This window comes from Parus major, chromosome 1 (assembly GCF_001522545.3).
Source record: "Parus major isolate Abel chromosome 1, Parus_major1.1, whole genome shotgun sequence".
In the NCBI taxonomy this organism is placed as follows: domain Eukaryota; kingdom Metazoa; phylum Chordata; class Aves; order Passeriformes; family Paridae; genus Parus; species Parus major.
This window is the reverse complement of record NC_031768.1, coordinates 15,416,138-15,434,349: the sequence shown is the minus strand read 5'-3', so window position 1 is coordinate 15,434,349 and position 18,212 is coordinate 15,416,138. Positions and strand designations below refer to the sequence as shown.

Sequence of the window (18,212 nt, the reverse complement as noted above, 5' to 3'; positions counted from 1 at the left end):
AAGTCTCTTCCAAAAGGTGATTTGATCACTCTGTCCTTCAGAGTGGTGGTTGATGCCTTTAGAACTGTTGCTACACTGATAGCAAAAAAATTCTGAAAATAGCATATTACGGTATTATTAGACCTTTGGGGAGGGGCAGGAGGATGAAGATATTACTTTGCCTCTATTCTCAGAAATTTTTTGTTTTTATCCAGTCCTGGTAGGGCTCCATCACCTGGAGAGCAAGGGCACAGTGATCTTCATCTTGTGCCCATGCACAGGGAGTTTTCTCCCTCCACAGCACACTTTATAACCTGTGCTCCTCTTCAGACCCATAGGCCTCACCCTGACCCCACAGAAATGGCTGCTGTGCTCTGTTCCATCACTGCACACCAGCAAGCAACCCCTCCCTGGCTTTTGGTGTAGAGCAAAGGTGGCCTGATGAGCATAAGTGCTGATGACTGGGCCCAAGACTGTAGTGGTGATATTACACTATCATGCTTCTACAGACACATCCTTGTTTTGAGTGATTTGGTGGGGTGTTTTTGGAATTGCAGTGTCCCTATGCTATCTATACGCTGCCAGTGGAGCAGATTCCTCAGGGGCTGTTGTGTGAGCAGTGGGCAGGAACAAATCACCATCACGGCTCTGCCCTTCCCTAGGGATCCTGAAGTTACTGAGAGTCAGGGGTCAGCGTGGCCAGGAGCTGGGTCAGAGATGTGGGACATGCTGCTGGAGGTCAGGCTTTGATTTCAAATTGTGGCTTTCTGACCAGAGCAAGGCTGTGGAGTTCTCAGCTTCTCCTATCCCCTCCCAGCAGTCACACAAAAGGAGAAGACGAGCCAAAACATGAACTGAGTCCACAGAATTCCAGTCACACATTTATGGTGAAAACATGTCCATGCATGAAGAAATGAACTGAAGGCCTTAGCACAATGCTTCCCATCACAAGATCTGAGTGCTTCATACTTGTGCCATTATCTGGGTATGACTGAGTGATTTGGAGACTTCTTACATCACTTGCACACAGATGCAATGCCTTGTGATAAATTCAGTGTTTCTTTCCTTTAGGGCTTTCATAACCATGCCAGTAACATCAGATAACCAAATAACCAGGACAGCCTTATGTTTTTTTCCGATGTGCTAGATCTGCTAAAATGCAAATCATTGCCTCAACACAGCAGAAAGGCCGAAAGAGATCATGTGACTTCAGATGCAAGGCAGATAACTTCAGCCCATCCCTTTCTCTCCCTGAGATTCAGGAGGCATGGTGACAAAACAGCTCTTCAACATGGAAACAGCACAGCTGGAGGGCTGCAGCCATGAGCTTTCACATCAGGTTGGGCGATGAAAACAGCATTTTCCCCTGACTGTTTCTGAAGAGCAGCATTCAAGAAATTTCCTCTCGGGAAGCTGTATAAATAGGTGGAGAGCAAGTGCATTGCAGCTTCTGAGCTCCAGAGCCCCAGAGAGAATTGGAGCACCTGTTCTGCAGAGCTGCACCCCTCAGGGTTTGCTTGCTCTTAAAAAAAAGAATCTTCTAAAGGTACTCTTGTACAAAGTATTGCTGAAGCAGAAAGAAAAAAGGTAATATCTTTGGGTGGGGTATGTATATATCTATCTATCTATCTATATATATGTATATATATATAATATATATTTAGCTCACTTTTAAAAAGTGAATTTACAAATTACAGATGTATGTGTCATTATTTATGATTTTACCATGAGAAGAATCACTGTGCTTCAAACTATAATGTTTGACCTGGACTAAATCAGTTATCCAAAACTTCTGAGTACAGATAAGATCAAATAGCTTTGAGACTAATGTATTTAATGTATTTTTTGTTTTAGAAAAAATAATTTTTATCATATTTTGAACATTGTTCTTATGCTTAACTAAAATTTTATGAAAACCACTCTGAATTTAATTTTTAAACTGGCTCAGATTTCAACACATGTTTATTCTGAAGTTTTCTTTTTCAGATGTCATTAACTGTCCTGCTCATTAACTGCAGGACAGTATGTGATACAGTTTTTTGCTTAAAGGGTGTTAACTTCTATGGTCCAGTTGGGTTCAGTTTACTATAACCACATTCGCTTCAAGAATTTCAGTTTTCCCCTTATTACCTAAGGAAATCTCCCCCTAGAGGCAGTTAACATTTCTGGAAAGTGATATGATGGTTTTGCTTATTCTTCAAGGTGAAGAAAAATGTGTACCCCATTTGTCCACTTGTATTTGCTCCTCCTCCTCTTTGTACAGTATCTGCCTAAAGCCTTGCTGCACAAAAAAATGAGGCTGCTTGCTTTGTTTGTTTATTTTCTGCACAAAAGAAAAAAAGTCTAAATGTGAATGTACCCTTTATTGATTATAAATATCATGAACTGGTATTCTCCCACCATGTTTTTCTACATATTCTCTTTGGATTTTCATGCAGCTCCTGAGCTAAGGGATTGTTTGAATTATCTACATGTTCACACTTTTGCTACTCTTGCTTTTATTTCTTTTTGCAGTGCATTTTTTGGCTCAGGAATATGAAACCACCTTAAAACTTCATCCTATTCTTCATCCTATTCTCTTTCAGGCTTTACTGGATTTCTGGTATCTTACTAACATTTGGCCAGCGCTCAACCCACCACATGCATCCCATTCCCTATTGATTCCTGGCCCCAACACTGAGGTCTATCAACACAGCCACTTACAGAAGTCATTCCATCAGCACAGTATTGAGCTTAGCCCTGCTTCCCTGAACAGGCTGAAGAAATTATCTGTTAACATAAAATCCTTTCTCATTTCTGTCTTTCACATATATATAATCACTGAAAATCACTTAGTAGAAATGTTAGTCTGTTCCAGGATGTAAAATGATGGAGACCTAATGACATATTGATTTGTTTATATTTGATGTTCTCATATCAACCCCTTGGCAGATCAAATTCGGTGTTGGTGTCAAAATTACAGCTCCTGTGCCATAGCCAGGCTCCATTTCACTCTGCTAGTTGACTGTTTTCGCTGATGGACATGATGTATTGAGGCTTTTTAAGATAATCAGACACACACATACTAGCTGCCTGTGAGGTTAAAGCCTTTAATTGGGGGTTCTTAACTCCTTTTTACAAGGTGTTTTGGTCCAGGTTACATGACTGGAAAAATAAACCAACACCCTCTTTGGTCCCATTGGTGGGACCAGAGAAAACACACTAAGAACATCTATTCAGTATTGTTTTGAGAAATATTATTTATTTACAATAACACAATTTTGGAGAGAAAACTGTTCCCAGGAACTTTTCCCCTGGGAACAGGTGAGCCTCTGACAGGCTGAAACTCTTTCAGGCTCAGAAAATCATGTCTACAGACTGTGACTGCTTCATACTATTTTCTGCAAGGTGGGTCTTTTAGGTAATGAGATCTTCAACTCATCTCAGATTCCCATCCTTGATAATCCCAACAAGACAGTTTTGGAGACCTGTCCTTCTGCAGGTCCTGTCCTGAGTGTTGTGATTTAATGTCTGAATTCTCTTCTCTAGGGTATTTTAGTCTTTCCAGCTTCATTCCCTCAGCAATGCACAAAGCAAATCCCTCACAAAACCATATTATTACATATTACATATGTAATAATATTACATTCTCTGGTGTGCTAGTTTCCAAAGGAAAACAATTCTAAAGGAAATCTGTGAGTCACAGTGAAATAAAAAAATTATAGCAAGATGGCACCAATGGAAAGCCTCTGTCTTTAGGTGCATCCATCCATCCATCTGATCTTTATGCAGAAAACTGTCTCTATCTCATCACCTCTCCATGTATGTGTACCTCCTAAGATGTGTTATGAGAGGAGATCATAGCTACCTGTTCACAAATATGATTGAGAAAAGGAATGAGTAGCAAAAGGAGGCACATTGTTGGAGAGAGCTGTTGAAACAACTTCTAGGGGAAGTAGCATAATTATGGAAACCCCATCCCAACAAAAGTAAAAGGAGGAGCCTTTCATTTTTGTTTATCAAAGGTAAGAAACAATTGAAAAGACAGAGGAGTAAGAAATTAAATCCCTGTGGCTCTTATTTGTATGGCTCCCATATCCTCAGGTTTAACCTAGTTTACACTTGTCTGCCAGTAGCACAGCTCAAATAATTTTAAAAGGCAAGGTGTGCTTTAAAGGATGGCTCTCTGCTCAAAGACCATGCTGTCTGATTTCGTTAGAAGTCAGCTATAAATCTTTACAGGATTTCCATTTTCCTTGAGGCTGAGGCAGCCTGGTCTTTATGTGACTGACAAACTGGAGGCATGATTGATTTGGGGCAGCACCTATTACATCCGGACCAAATGATGCTGAGACATATTTTCTGTAAATCAGGCTCTCAACTGCTTGGGTTCTCAACCCCAAATTTTGAAGCACTTGCTGTCTGTAATGTCCAGTGACTCCTGTCACTGAGGAAAAAGCAGCATGTGCCACTCTGGCTCAGCTTTGTGCATGTCCATTGGCATGACTGCAAAGACATTTTATTTTGCTTCAGCGGATGGGTTGTGTTTTCAGTGCCTATCTCTCACAAAAGTGGCTTTTTTGCTAAACTGAGAGAAATCTAGCAATTTTTTGAAGTTATGTCTAAAAGTGGGGCAGATCACAGACTTGTAGAAATTGAATGCCTGCTTTTTACTCAACATGACAGATTCTCTCTTAAAGGTAGATCAGTGGTATAATATTCAGCATATTAACACAGCATTATATTTCAAATTCTCATCCAGCTACCTTGTATCTCTTGCAATACCTTGGTAAAAGCCCAGCTTTCCATTTTATCAGACAGCGTTTGGGGAAATTTTGTAATGGCAAATGATTCCTCACCAGACACTGCTACACTGTGTAGTAAGTAGCTCACAGAAATTACTCTCCTGGCCTGGAGTCTGGGCATGAAGGTTGGCAGCGAGGATGGCTCCATAGCCACTTGAGAAGTTGTCATGAAAAGGTAGTTGAATGTTCACTCAGTCCATTTTAGAATGCAGATATTTGCGGTTGAAGATGATGATTATTCCTCTGGACTAGCTCTTTGATTTGTCCCTTTTAGGAGATTTACTGATAGGTTATATCTTCACAAGTTTTTCTCCAAGCTCCAAGTGTATGTTTCTGTCTTCATTTACTGCTGTCACAATAAAATTTGTCCCTATGCCTCTACCTTTTAATTTCTTTGCTCAAGGAGGTTCTAGAAGTCCATGAGTTTAGAGGTACGTGGAGAAGAATGGTGATGACTGGGAGGAAAGCTGAAGTCATTGAAAGCAGGATATGAGCACAATTCAGCCCCCATTTCATGGGTCAGCCCATTGTTTGCTGTGGTTTGGAGGGGGCCCTGTTCTGTTTGGGGCTCCCATTGCCCACTTGCTGGGCACAGGCTGACCTGCTCTTTAATCAAGAGTCTTGCTACCATAGAACTTAGACTGCAAGATCTATTTTGCCCTTAGTCTTCACATCACAGTTCAAGTAATGGCTGGCTTGTTTGATATGGAGTAATGAAGGCTTGAGATTTTCTTGAGAGGGAAAGTGAGGAGATGGTAACCAGGAGAGCAAGAATTGTTTGGAGAGAAGACAGATTTGAGCTATTAGCAATATCAATGCTGTATTTCATGCTGCCAAAGCCATTGATTGGCTCAAAATTAATGTAAGAGCACTTTTTTGGATTACATGATAGCTCCTTCAGAGGGAAGTAAAGCAGTCCATTGTGGGTAAAAAATCTTAAAATCCTTCTTTCCTGAAATGATTACTGACTCATAAGGAGTCAGACCAAGCACAAGTGTAGGATACCTTTGTTTTGTGGGGCCCTGAAAAAAAAGCCCTAGAACTACAAAGAGTTGTGTTATATTAACATGACAGGACAGGATATCATATATAATAGTAATAAATGTCAAAATCTGCACATACAGACCCACAACTATAAGTATTTTCTAATTATTGAAATTTAAATTGACCTAGTTATGCATTTATGGGGCTTTTTTCTTATGTATCCTTTTTTTTATTTTGATTTCTGCTAGTAAAGCCAAAGGAAAATAGTAGCTAAGCAATCATTTTATGCTGATGAATTTCTTCTTTGTTTTAAAACTCAAGTTAAAAGAAAAGGAATATAAATGAAACAAAACAGCAGATAAAATAATTTAGATGTCAGATGTATCCCTGGAGACAGAGAGAGAGGTGTCAGCATGATCATATAAGAAATCTTTAGCTAAAACAAAGTTCAGTACCTAAGAGCATCTTGTCACTTAGAAATTGATCTATTTTGTATCTCAGAGGAATTGTATTCATTTGAATTTGTTGATTAGAGAGTGCATTGCATTAGCAAATGATACTATTTAGTGAAGAGCTGAGCAAGTACCAGGAGAAAAACCCAAGACTTCACTCCAAAATGCATTTTGTTCATCTATTTAATGAAACAAAATATTTTCCTTGGATTTTTTTTTCAATAGAAATGCAACAGAAAATTGGGTATTGTATTTAAATGAAATCTGATAATGAAGTGATTTGCTATGGTGCTGTCTGTCCTGGTAAATTTGGTGGTAGTGACACTGAGCGATAAAGTGTTAAATGGGGTGGTAAGGCAACTTTTCAAATCAATGGAGTGTTAGGAGGATTGAGAGTTGGGGTTTTTTTAGCAGTACTATCACATGTAATTTAAAATCTTTTAAATTCTGCAGTTCCAATTTTCAAATCATCACAGTGAAGAGTAATGTGTCTCCATAGTCCCTTGTCCCTGGTAGTAAGGCTTTAAATAGCTATTCTTCATATAAGAAATCACTGCTGCACATTAACATTAAGCTAACATGTAAGGAGTGAACTGTATTAATTAGTAAGTTAATTTCTCTTGACTGCAAGTTGATAGTAATCAGATGTGGGGAAAAAAACCCTAGTGTGGTCCAGTTTAGGTAGGATGTGCTGTACAATAATTTGTTATGTGCTGAAGATACTTCAGATTCTGTGATTGTTTTTTCTCTCTATCCCTCCCTCCCAATCTCATTCCTGTTAGGAATACTAGGAGGAGCCCAGGAGCCCAAAGGAGTGTACCCCTCATCACTGAAGGGACAACACAGGAAATATGTATAAGGCTAACAGCTGAGAGGAACGTGCTTCGTATCAGCTGCAACTAAAACGGATGGGCAGCATCATTGGAACCATGGGGTGCAGCAGTTCTGTAGCTGACAGGAAGTCAGAGAATGGTGAGTGTTGCCTTCATCTTCAGGGCAAGTGGTTGTTCTCTCTCTAACACCAGAAAAAGATTGCAAGGTAATGTTCCCCCCCAGTCCTGTTGTCAAAATACTTGTTCAGGGAAATTATATTATAATTATTTTCTTTTTAAGACCGTGCATAGCTTTTAGATGCTGGCTGAGGTCAGGTAGCAGCTTTAGATCTCCTCTAACATTGACAGATTGGGTTGTAAAAGATTCACAGCATCTGGGACAGAAGCTTAATTTCAGAGGTGTCTGTGCTCACTCTGTCACTGGCAAAGCTTAGGGGGTAAGGTATTGATTGGGACCTTTTATGGCTTTTCACACCACAGGTTCCTGGGCAAACCGCCCCAATTTCCCTGCTGTTCTGTGACCCCAATTATGAAATGAGTGTAATAAAGCAGAGCTATTACAATGACTTCAAAATCAGTTTTCTGGCCTACCAAGTGCCTGGCCTGACATTCTCCCTGAAAAATACTAAGGCTGTCAGCTGAAAGTCTCAGCGGGACTTGGATCATCACCCTCCTTTTAATCATACCTTGATATGAACTCAGCAGTCTTTGCACTGGCAGGTGGATTGCAGGATTCACTCAGACCTTTGTTCAGACCCTCTGTGTTCTCTTTCAAGATTTTTCATTAAAGCACAATTTATTGGTCAGCAGAAAGCCATGCTACATGGTACTGTGCATAGTGTTAGGACATTATTATGCTGAACAGCCATGGTTAAAAATGAAGGCTCTTTTTGGCTACCAAGCCAGGACACGACACACAGGAAGACGGTGACTAAGAAGCAGGAACACTTAGTCATAGCTACAGGGATCCCAGCTGACTGGTTTGAGAGCAGCCCTCTGCTTTGTGTATGCTATTTCAAAGCAGCATCAGGGCTGTACCACAGCAGTGAAAGTAGAATGGAATCATCCAGAGTCCCAGACCTACCTGTAACAGGGAGGCAGCTCTTCCTCTTTGGGTTTGCATGCCATGCCTACATGCATCTCTGCCATGTGCTACTTGGGAATATTTCTGAATGTGTAAAAGCTTGGAGTGGGCATGAGGAGATGTACTCTTTCTTGATCAACAACCATCAATGCACATTGATGTGGGGATTAGGATTTTGTGTGCTTGCTGGACTGTGTTTTGTCTTCTGGAGTTGCTGGATGTTTTCCTTTCTGCTCTTCAACAGTAGTCAAGTTGCTGATGCTGAATCATTCAATCTGCAGCCTAAGGCTGTACATTTCTCTAATGCATTAATAACCCAAATTTAACAGATACTTGTTGGTGTAGAGACCTTCTTCAACTGATAACAATTTATTTTAGAGATGCAGTTTAGCCTAGTATGAAAATCATGTTCTGATTCAGTCCTGAGAATAACAGTGCTGTAATAAGTATAATTAAAAAAAAAGAAAGACAGGAAATGTTCTGTTAGATTTGCAACATTAACCAAAGTGATTGATATGTATCTGTCTTATGTGATAGCAATGGAACTGTGCCATGTTAAGTGCTCAGGACCATTAAGCAACCCAGGGGGCTTTAATGGGAAGTTTAATGGCTCTGATGCTGGAAATCCATTTCTGTGCTGGTGATTGTGCTTTGCTCCTTAGGTACTCTTCAAAAACAGAAATGTTGGTGACAGCCTTGCTGTAATGTCTCAGGCTTTCAGGTCTGTAGTGGTGGGGACTTCCAGAAAGGACAGAAAATAAGAAATCTCAGAGTTTATGCAGGGTCTGAAGGATGCTCTTAGTAATATAAAGATCATGTTTCCTTCAGGCAGGAGGATATTTCTAGAACGGATGCAGTATCTATAGGATCAGAGACTTTCTGGATTTTGGTCTTGTCTAGACTAGAAAATTTTACCACTTTAACTATACTGCATACTAATAAATGGTAAAATAAGCAAACAACATGTTGTTATGGCATCTGTAAGCATTTTTATAAAAATGTTTTCTTAATGTTATACTCTATTAATAGAATCACTTTCCAATTAATATTTGTTCCTACCTGCATAATTATCAGTAAGAAATAAATCATTCTCACTCGGGTTCCACTAATCCTAGTGCAAAAATTCCTGATATTTGTGATAAGTTACAATAATTGACTGTTGTCCCCGTAGTACAGAGGTTTTTTTTACTGTTTTGCAATACAGGACAGTGCCCATCCCAGGACCTCTTTCTAGCCCCAGATGTTTCTCTGCTTAATAAACTTTTATCTGAGCATTTAAAGGATATGTGATCTCTTTGTAGCATGAATGAGGCCTGAAGGCAGCAGGCTCTTTCCTCCAGGCTGTAGTCTTGATGATTGTCCTTCAGTGAAGTTTCCAGCAGTTTTCCAGACTGCGGCCATTGTAGACACAACTTCTTGAAGTGCTGAGTGGAATGCATACTCAGCACATAGTCAAAAATGGTCTTCTGGTATGTTCCATTGACTTTTTGGTGTGAGTGTTCTTTTGTTAGCCAATCTATCCAGAACTATACCTCACTGCCTTTTTGCTTTCTCTGTAAGCAACATATTCTACCCTTCAATACCATTTGTTAACTTTTTATCCTAGGATTTGAATTTCGCTGGTTTGCTGATGCAGCTCTGCAGGCAAAAACTTTCTGGTAGAAGAGGCTGTTGCAAATACTGCCACAAATGGTTGTTCATGTCACAGCTTGAAAAATCAAAGCTTTTTACTGGAGATTGATAAAGAAATACACTGTTGATAGGCTAAACTGTTCTTCCTTTCTTCACCTTCCCAAAACCCATAGTGTGCCCATCAGCTGAACATGACTGACTTCTTACCTGGGTACTATCTTCAAGAGAATTAAATGGTGAATGTTACTAACTACTTAGGCCTGAGCAAGTCAGCTAGCTTGGGATTTGTGTCAGAAGACAGAAACAGTAAAGGCATCATGTATTTTTTTGTCTCATATTTACTGGATTTCATCTTGTTGACTGTGCAGAATGGACTAAATCATCATCTGATTGCAAAATTCTGTAAAGGCAGCATGCATATTTTCCTTGTAGATTATCCTGCATCCATGTGTACTCCACTGCTTTGTTTTGACAGTTATTAGAGCTGCAGTCCTCATCCAGAAGTGGTACCGCTTTACCATGGCCCGGCTGGAGATGAGGCGCCGCTATTCTCTCAGTATCTTTCAGTCAATTGAATATGCTGATGAACAGGATCAACTACAGGTTTGTAATCTTCCATTCTTCCTATAAAACAGTTATGTTATCCCCAGGACTGTGGTTGCACAAACAAAATGGGTGTGTGGTGATTTCTTCTACAAAGCTGGGTCGTGATTAATAAACTGTTTCCCTGCCTGACACATAAACTAAGTTGTGTGTATTCATACACAGTCATACAGATGAATGTAACTACATAGGCTTCAGGACACCATTCTGCCATACAGCATGTCTAGGGTATAGGTTCCTGTATAGCAGCTCTGTTAGCCAGGGATTGCAGGTCAGTTACAGATCACTAAGGGTGATCTAAACTGTCTATGAAGCAATACATGTGCAACAGAGATATCAGTGTTTCAGCATGTCAGCCCAAGCTTCCCTTAGGGTCAGTATAGGAAATTTGGAACTTATAGGCCTTTGTGTTCATCCTAGCATCTGTGTCTAAAGTTGGCTCAGTGCATTGTAGCAGTTGTTTCTATTGACTATGAAGGAAGTCTAGGCAAATAGTCTGGGTGGTGGGAAACATCAGCAGCAGTGAAACAGCCCTGAAACATTTTATGTATTCATGAAGTGTCAGTTGTGAATTCATAGCAAAAAAAGAAAAACGAGCTATTTTTGTAGTAGGACACAAATTATGTCATTACTGCAGGCTGATACTATGGAAATATACAGTAGTGACTTATATCCCCCTAAACGGGAAACTGCAAGTAATTGAGGAAGAAAGATGTTAATGCTTGTTGGATCACGTAAACTGATCAGTGTATTTGTTCTTTTCTTTTGCATGCTCAGCTATCCAACTTTTTTACATTCATGCTGGATCATTGTACTCATCCTGATTCAGGTAACAATAAAAATAAAAGTAATGTGCAGATTGTGCTTGAAAAACTTGATGTGAAGAAAGTTAATTTTAAATGTGATATTTACAGCTTACAGCATGTGCTGGGGTTGAGGTTTGATGTCCCAAATACTGTAATATGAATTTGATCCTCTAAGTGTTACACTGACACTATTCACTATCTACTTAGTAAGTCAGAGCAGTCAGTAAGTCAGAACAGATGCCTGTTGTTATTAGGAGAATATTCAGAGATGCTCAGAGTGCTTCCTTATATGTTGCTGCCCTTCTTAGAGAATCCAGTTTTCACAGCTTTCTATACATGTTTTCTGAAACTATGAGATGTTGATTATTCAGAAAGATTATGTTCACTTGGTTTAAGGCAGGTATAATGAAAGAGGTTGCTCTTTTTCCCCCACCACCTCTGGCAGTTCTGGACCATGTTTCAATATAATTTGTTCTAGATTTCACTGCAACATGTATCAGTATTTGAATGATGAAAAAGGAAATAAATTTAAACTGCTGGAGATAAATCTTTAGAAACCATCTCAATTAAGCTTCAGTTATTCAAGGAATAACCTTTAATTTTTGAAGTATTTTGGGATCCTTGGACATAACTTACTTTTGAGGTCAAGCTCAGCAGAAGGACAGACTGAAAGTGATTCCTAAGTCCAGAAAACAAACATGACTTCCTTGAACAAATTCAGAATAGATCTAATCCCAGTGGAGTTAAAAATGAGGCTGTCCCTTTCTTACTGCATTACAAGAGAATGCCTTTTCTCTTTCATCTGGTCTAGCCATGGGTTATTTCAATTAAAATTTGCACAAGATACTTTGATAGCAGGATAAAACCACCATCAAAACCTTAAGTGGTTCAGTGTTCTAATGACAACCGGTAGAAATTGCAATTTTGCTCTCTTAAATACTTCAGAGTGCCTAATGCTCTCTGTGCTCTGCAGAAAAATAAATTACATTTGAGCCTTGCTCCAAAGTCAAGGCAGATGATACAATAGTCCTCCCTTTGATTTTTTTTTCCATTACTGCCATATTCTCTGAAAAAAAATCTGCTTTAGTCATTTAACTTCCTGGGAAGGAATTGGCAAATTCAAAGAAAATCAGATACTGCTCACTTCATCTACTTCATGCTGCTAGTGCACTTCTGTTCAGCTTTTCCACCTGAATGGGAAAGAAAACAGTAGTTCTAGGTCTGAGATTTTGGAAAATATTGCTAATCTCTATTTTTATTATAATATTAAAATGTTTTTTTACAACTGCTTGTTGTAGATATGATTTTTCCACCTTTATTAACTGTGTCTTCTGACAGAAGGAATGAAGGTGAGGTGTCTCAGGTGACTTGCTAGGGCTCAAGACATTGCAGAGCACACTGCAACATGCATAGGCTGTTCATGTGCAGGTGGAGATCCGAGCCTCACCTGTGCACAGTGAGGGATACAGAGGGTCCTGTGGACTGCTCCTCATCACCACTGCACAGGTCACCTGTTCTTGGTCTTGTAGATATTGGGAATTGCAGATGTAGTTAAGACTGAAGCACATGATAAAGTGTATATGGTTTATGCTAAAATGTTCTTCGTCTTGCTAGCTTAAACTTCCATCTTTTAGGACTGATGTTGTTAAGACTTGATAACTGCTCCAAAGGCTTTATTTTTGTCTTTTGTCTTTCTAACAGCATGTGTTACAGCTACCAGAACCCTAAACAAAACAGAAAAATTCTGCTGTATGTTTAATAGAGATGGCCAAGGCTGCCTATGCAAAGGAGCTGACTTAGATTTTTTTTGAGGAATTGCACATCGAATGTGTATTGTGTTGTGGTTATCTTGCCCAACTGCTGGCTGTGTGCATTCTTTGCTTTAAGCTCTTGATTGCTTGCCCCTGAAAGTGACCTTTGCAGCACTCATGCTAGCCCCACTAATGTAAGCAAAATCAAGTGGTGAGTAGAGGGATTCTTTAAAGAACTGCTTCCACTTTTGCTGAATCACCATCTTAAGATGTGAACCACAGTGAATGTAAACATAACCATCAGACAGGCTTCAAATTGACTTTGCTATTCTCAAGCATTTTCTAAAACCTTCGATTTTCTGGCTTTTTTTTCATCAGTGTGTGCTCACTTAAATTAGAGTGATAGCATATGGTTCAAAAGCTGTCTCCAAGAAGACAGTATATAATATTCTTACCAAAAAATATTACTGTTCTTCTCAGTATGTGATAAGAAAGTTAGCTGAAAAATTTGTGATCTGTGGTTTTCTTTACATTATAAACTACTCAGCCTCCACCATTAATCTTGTTACTTTCCTCTTTTTAATCTGTTTTTTTCAGATTATGTTTTGCAAAGAAAGAAAGCAGCTGCCATCTCATTAACACAGTCGTGCTTTTGATGTGATTGTTTATCTCTTATACCCTAAAGCTTTTTTCATCCTCTCATTCTCCTTAAGATGTCAGTGTAGTTTGTGATTGGGATATTATACAGCTGAGTGTCTCGTTCTGCTTCTTATTAAAGGCTATTTTGCAAGGGTTTGTGGAAAATAAGAATAAACCCCTTTTCTACCTTACACTTCTCTCCCTCATTTCCTAAAAAAAACCTTCCTACCTTCTCAGCTTTCAATGGAAAGTTCTCTGGTCAGAAAAAGCTGGAAACTGCCTTTCCAGCAAAAAATGACCCATTTACTCACTCTTTTATGGGCACATCGAGGGTGAGAAGACTACAGACACATCCTGAGAAAAATGGTAGGACTGGGAATCTAAACCTGTTCCTCTCAAGGTCACCAGGGCACCTCCTGGAGCCTTCCTTCAAAGGGCAAAAAAAAAAAAAAGTGTTGTTTTCTGCAGTTTCACTCCCCATGATGCCTCCCTTACAGCTTTAACACCCTTCCAAGATGTTTTGCACAGAGTGATTCTTACAGTGGGGAATGTTATAGCTGCTTGCAGTTTGTAGCACCAGGAATGGTGTGAAGGAAGAAATGTTTGAAGCATTTTAGAGACCTCCTTCCTCTTTGTAGGCTCTGTGTCCATTTGGCTTTGACCTGAGGGCTGTGGATAGGTATCTGGCTTATATAAGAGCACTTCTCAGGAGTCAGAGGTGCTCTCAGGTATCCCAGTGGTTAGGTTGAAGGCACACTGATGGTGGCAGAACAGAGAACTGATTTCAGAGCTGCAGAAGTAGCTGATTCCCAGTTACCCCCATAGTGAGTACATTCTTGGCAGTGGCAGCTTTGACTTGCCTTGAAAAACTCCCATGGCAAGGTGATCTGGTCAGGAGAATCAGGTCTTTGAGCTTTCTGTGGCCAAATTGACTCCACTTAGCTCTGGCTGTTTGTGCTGAACATGGAACATGGCTGCAGGGTAGTTTTTTGGGTTTTGTTAATAGTGAAGACTCCCTGAGCCTGGGCTAGACCTCAGGTATCAGAGTACAAAGCAGGTCATTGCCTGTGCTTCCTCTAGTGAGTGGAGAGATGCAGATGCTGGCAGAAGATATTTCATTCTGTCTTGACACATGTGCCTGAACCAGGCCTGCCAAGACTTTTCATCCCTGTCTTTCAGTATGAACTGAAAGAACCTTGACAGCTTTGACTAGCAAAATGTGAGGGGTGCTGAATCCTTCAGAATTAATCTTACATGGGGCATGTGGTGAGCTGGGGTACTTGCTGGACAGCGTAGTCATTCCCCAGGCTGCATTAGCTCATCCATTACTGACTGTTGAGAGATGGGACAGTCATGCTGTGCAGGAAGAAGCCATAAAATCCATCTGAAAGACAGCCTGAGGAGCCGTAAGCACACTCTGAGGGTAATGACCATGACTGGCTTTTGACAACTCATCCAGAAAGTGGAAAACGGTGTGTACTTTGCAGAGGTATGTCCTACAGGGAAGGATTGGTTTTCCCAGTCTGAGCATGTGCCAAAACAGAAGTGAGTCTGTGAGGAAGGCAAGTTCATATTCAGAGGTAAAGAAATGGATGAATGGCCTACCATGTGCTGGAAGGGAAGACAGGAGTAGGAGCAGGCATGGGCCTGCTTGGCTTGAAATGCTGAGAGGATCACTGACTCTGAAGGAGTCAAGTCAGATGAGAACAGCTGGTTAGAGCAGCTAACCATTTGGGTGGTCTGAGGAGTTGGTTCTGCAGTCACCTACTTCTTGGGAAATAGGGTGCAAAGAGAGATACTGTCCAGAGGCCTGCTGCTAGAGCTGGAGCAAGAATTGGTGCAAATGTGCTTGGCTGATCACATGTGAGAATCAGCAATTTCAGTCCATAGTGACATGCTGGTGTCTAGCCAGACAAAGCTGTAATCATGGTGGAAGACTGCAAATCAAACTGTACTTGGTGAAAACGCTGAACCCTGAGCACCTTGCTGTTACTTGATGCTTTAATCCATTTAATTGGCTGAGTATAACATTGCATTAACACTGAATGTGCTAATCAGCTCACAGCTGAAGTGCTGATAGTAAAAAGGGACTTTAAAAAATCCAGATTACATTTTTATCTACTTATTTCTTTAATATGGATTTTATCCAGTTGCAAGACAAGTTGGTCTTTATGAATGTCATAATTTATGAGGCCACATGCTGGTTTTGGCTACTGTGAGTTTTGAGTCACAGCTACAGGTCAGCTGTAAATCAGCAATAAATAATACAGCTACACAGCTGTAAATAATACATTTCTTTTGCAGTTGCAAGAAATCAGGGTTACAGAAAACCTAACTGCAGCCCAGTAAAAAGTGTTTACAACAATCATCTCTCAAGAGCAACTCTGAAACATCATCTGCAAGAACACTTTTGTTTAGGGCCTGGTTCTCTATTTTAGAATAATATATGGCTGAGACAACCTGAAAGAAGAAAACACTGAAATCTGCTGATCAGACAGTTATGTTCTAAGGTTATGTCAAGAAAAATATTGGATTGAAGCAATTAGCAGTGTTCCTGCTTTCTCCATGTTCTGGGAAAATTAGAAGCTATGCTCTACTTTCACCACTCTGTTTTCGTTTACTTTATTTCAGACAGTAGTTTTATGGCAGCCAACCAAAAGCTGGCATTGTTTCCCAGCTGTATCAGAAAGACTTGATTTGCAATCTGCTGTGAACAAATATAATTTTGTTGGTGACTTTTTAAAATAAAAAAAGTCTGTGACCTGCTGGTATTTAGCCTAAAATTTTTGAGTAGAAAATAAAAGCAGCAGAAGTAAATCTTCAAAACCTGTATTAGAAGTATAATATTGAACTTTAAACAGATTATGGTCATTAAATAATCAGCCAAGACTTTTGTGTCTCCTTGCCTCAGGGGGAAGAAGGAAGTTTGTACCAGGTGGTGGTTCTTGTTACCTGTGAGCAGAATGCTCCACAACTTCAGTGCAAAATGTTTTGCACCCTGATGACAGCTAACAGCAGCTGGAGAAGAGTTTCTGCCTTTTTCTAACTTTGGTTTTGTCTTTTTTTCCTTGTTGTGGTTGATTGGTTGGTTGGTTTTAGTGTTGTGAAACAGTCTGGGGAGACCTGGAGCTTTTCCACTCCAGGAGGCAGGAATCAGCTGCTGTAATACTGCAGCAGTTAAAGCAGTTACATTCAGCCAGTTCTGGCCATGCTGCTACAGCTCTGTGGGGGACTGAAGTTTCTACATTTTTGTTTTTCTTCCATCTTGTTCCAGTTTCTCAAATTTTCACCAGCCCTAGTGCTCCTCAGGTGGTGGATGAAGACTTATGTTTAAAAGAATTTGAAAAGAAGATTAATGTTCCAGACTCCTATTATGGACCACGACTCTCATTCCCCCTTACTGTTGAAGATGCCAATGCTCTCCTTCATGCTTTCAGGAATGAACAGGTAATTTGCAAGAAGTTTGTTTCCTTTTTTTTTTAACTTATTTTACATCTGTCAAGCTGTAGTTCCACAATCCAATGTAAGGCTAAACTGGTGCCCAAAGAGATATTTCACCCTTCTTTTACATCTCATTACTTTTTCCTGCTAGCTCAGTGTGATCATAAATGTGCATGGTAAGCTGCCTTGGGAAATTAATCTGGCTGTAAGCTAACACAATAATATCAAAAGCAGACAGTTCTCAGACAGACAAGTCCCCACATTTGATACACTGCTTTGCTGCATGACCACCAGGCCCAGCTTCTGGGAGGAGGCAGGGACTAGTGAAATGAAATGGGAACCCTTAGCAGCTGCAAGGCAGGTGTTCTCAATGAGAGTGCAGAACTGGGGAAGGTGTCCTAAGCTAAATAGAAACTAATTATCATCTTTTTATGGGTTAAAAGTGTTCAGTGTTTGGTTCTCTTTTTCCCAGCACCTCACTGTTTTAGAAGAATTGGGGTGTAAGGGTTAATCACCTATTGCAGGGTGCAAGAATCCACTGTAACAGTGGAGTGACTATAAAGCATTGCTAATGTAGCAGAACAGAGTGATTGCACAAATCTCTGGAGCTCAGGCTGCAGCTTCCAAGGCACTGAGGAAGCTGTTCCTCATTCTCTATATTCCTGAGCAAGCCCTTTTGTTGCTCACAAGATGAGGATTGAGCAGGGAGGCATTAAATGGCACAGCTTCGTTTGAACTTGTAATTATTTGTGCTTAAGAATATGCTGTATAAAAAAAGGGCAAGAGTCTATCATGCTTTTTAATTTACTAAATAAGAATATATTTCTCCAGAAATTTTCTGTGGAGGCTGGTTGTAAAAGTACAAAATATAAAGCACATAATAAATAAGCTAACCCAGACTTCACCTTACTGTCCACTTTCCCTTCTCTAACTATAGCTGGCATTTTATTAAGGGAATAGTCATATGTAATTAACCTTTCTGTTTGCTTAAAAACATGAATCTTCAAGACTCATTTTGTTGCTCATCTATCTCCTCTACCAAAATTCCTCAGATCTCTGGTGGAATTAAAAGTTTTAAAAATCACCAACTGACAAAATTTTCATAAAGAGCATTAGGAGAGAAGACCTGAAACTTCAATGTTGTGTTGTTAAAATTTATTCATTGTGAACAAGAAGATAACCCTTACCAAGGCAGCCCTTACTGGAATTTTCTTGTCATTGTTC

The 18,212-nt window shown here is 39.9% G+C and overlaps 1 protein-coding gene across 1 annotated transcript in view; it reads left to right on the top strand.

The window, feature by feature from the left end:
• Positions 1-1,062: 1,062 nt before the first annotated feature.
• Positions 1,063-18,212, top strand: part of PPEF1 (protein phosphatase with EF-hand domain 1) — a 34,954-nt gene continuing 17,804 nt past the window's right edge. Inside the window, exons 1-5 of the mRNA XM_033512422.1 lie at positions 1,063-1,566; positions 6,982-7,171; positions 10,224-10,351; positions 11,129-11,180; positions 16,822-16,994. Of these exons, the coding sequence (XP_033368313.1) occupies positions 7,108-7,171; positions 10,224-10,351; positions 11,129-11,180; positions 16,822-16,994 (417 nt within the window). The 5' untranslated portion in view covers positions 1,063-1,566; positions 6,982-7,107. The remainder of the gene's footprint in view (positions 1,567-6,981; positions 7,172-10,223; positions 10,352-11,128; positions 11,181-16,821; positions 16,995-18,212) is intronic.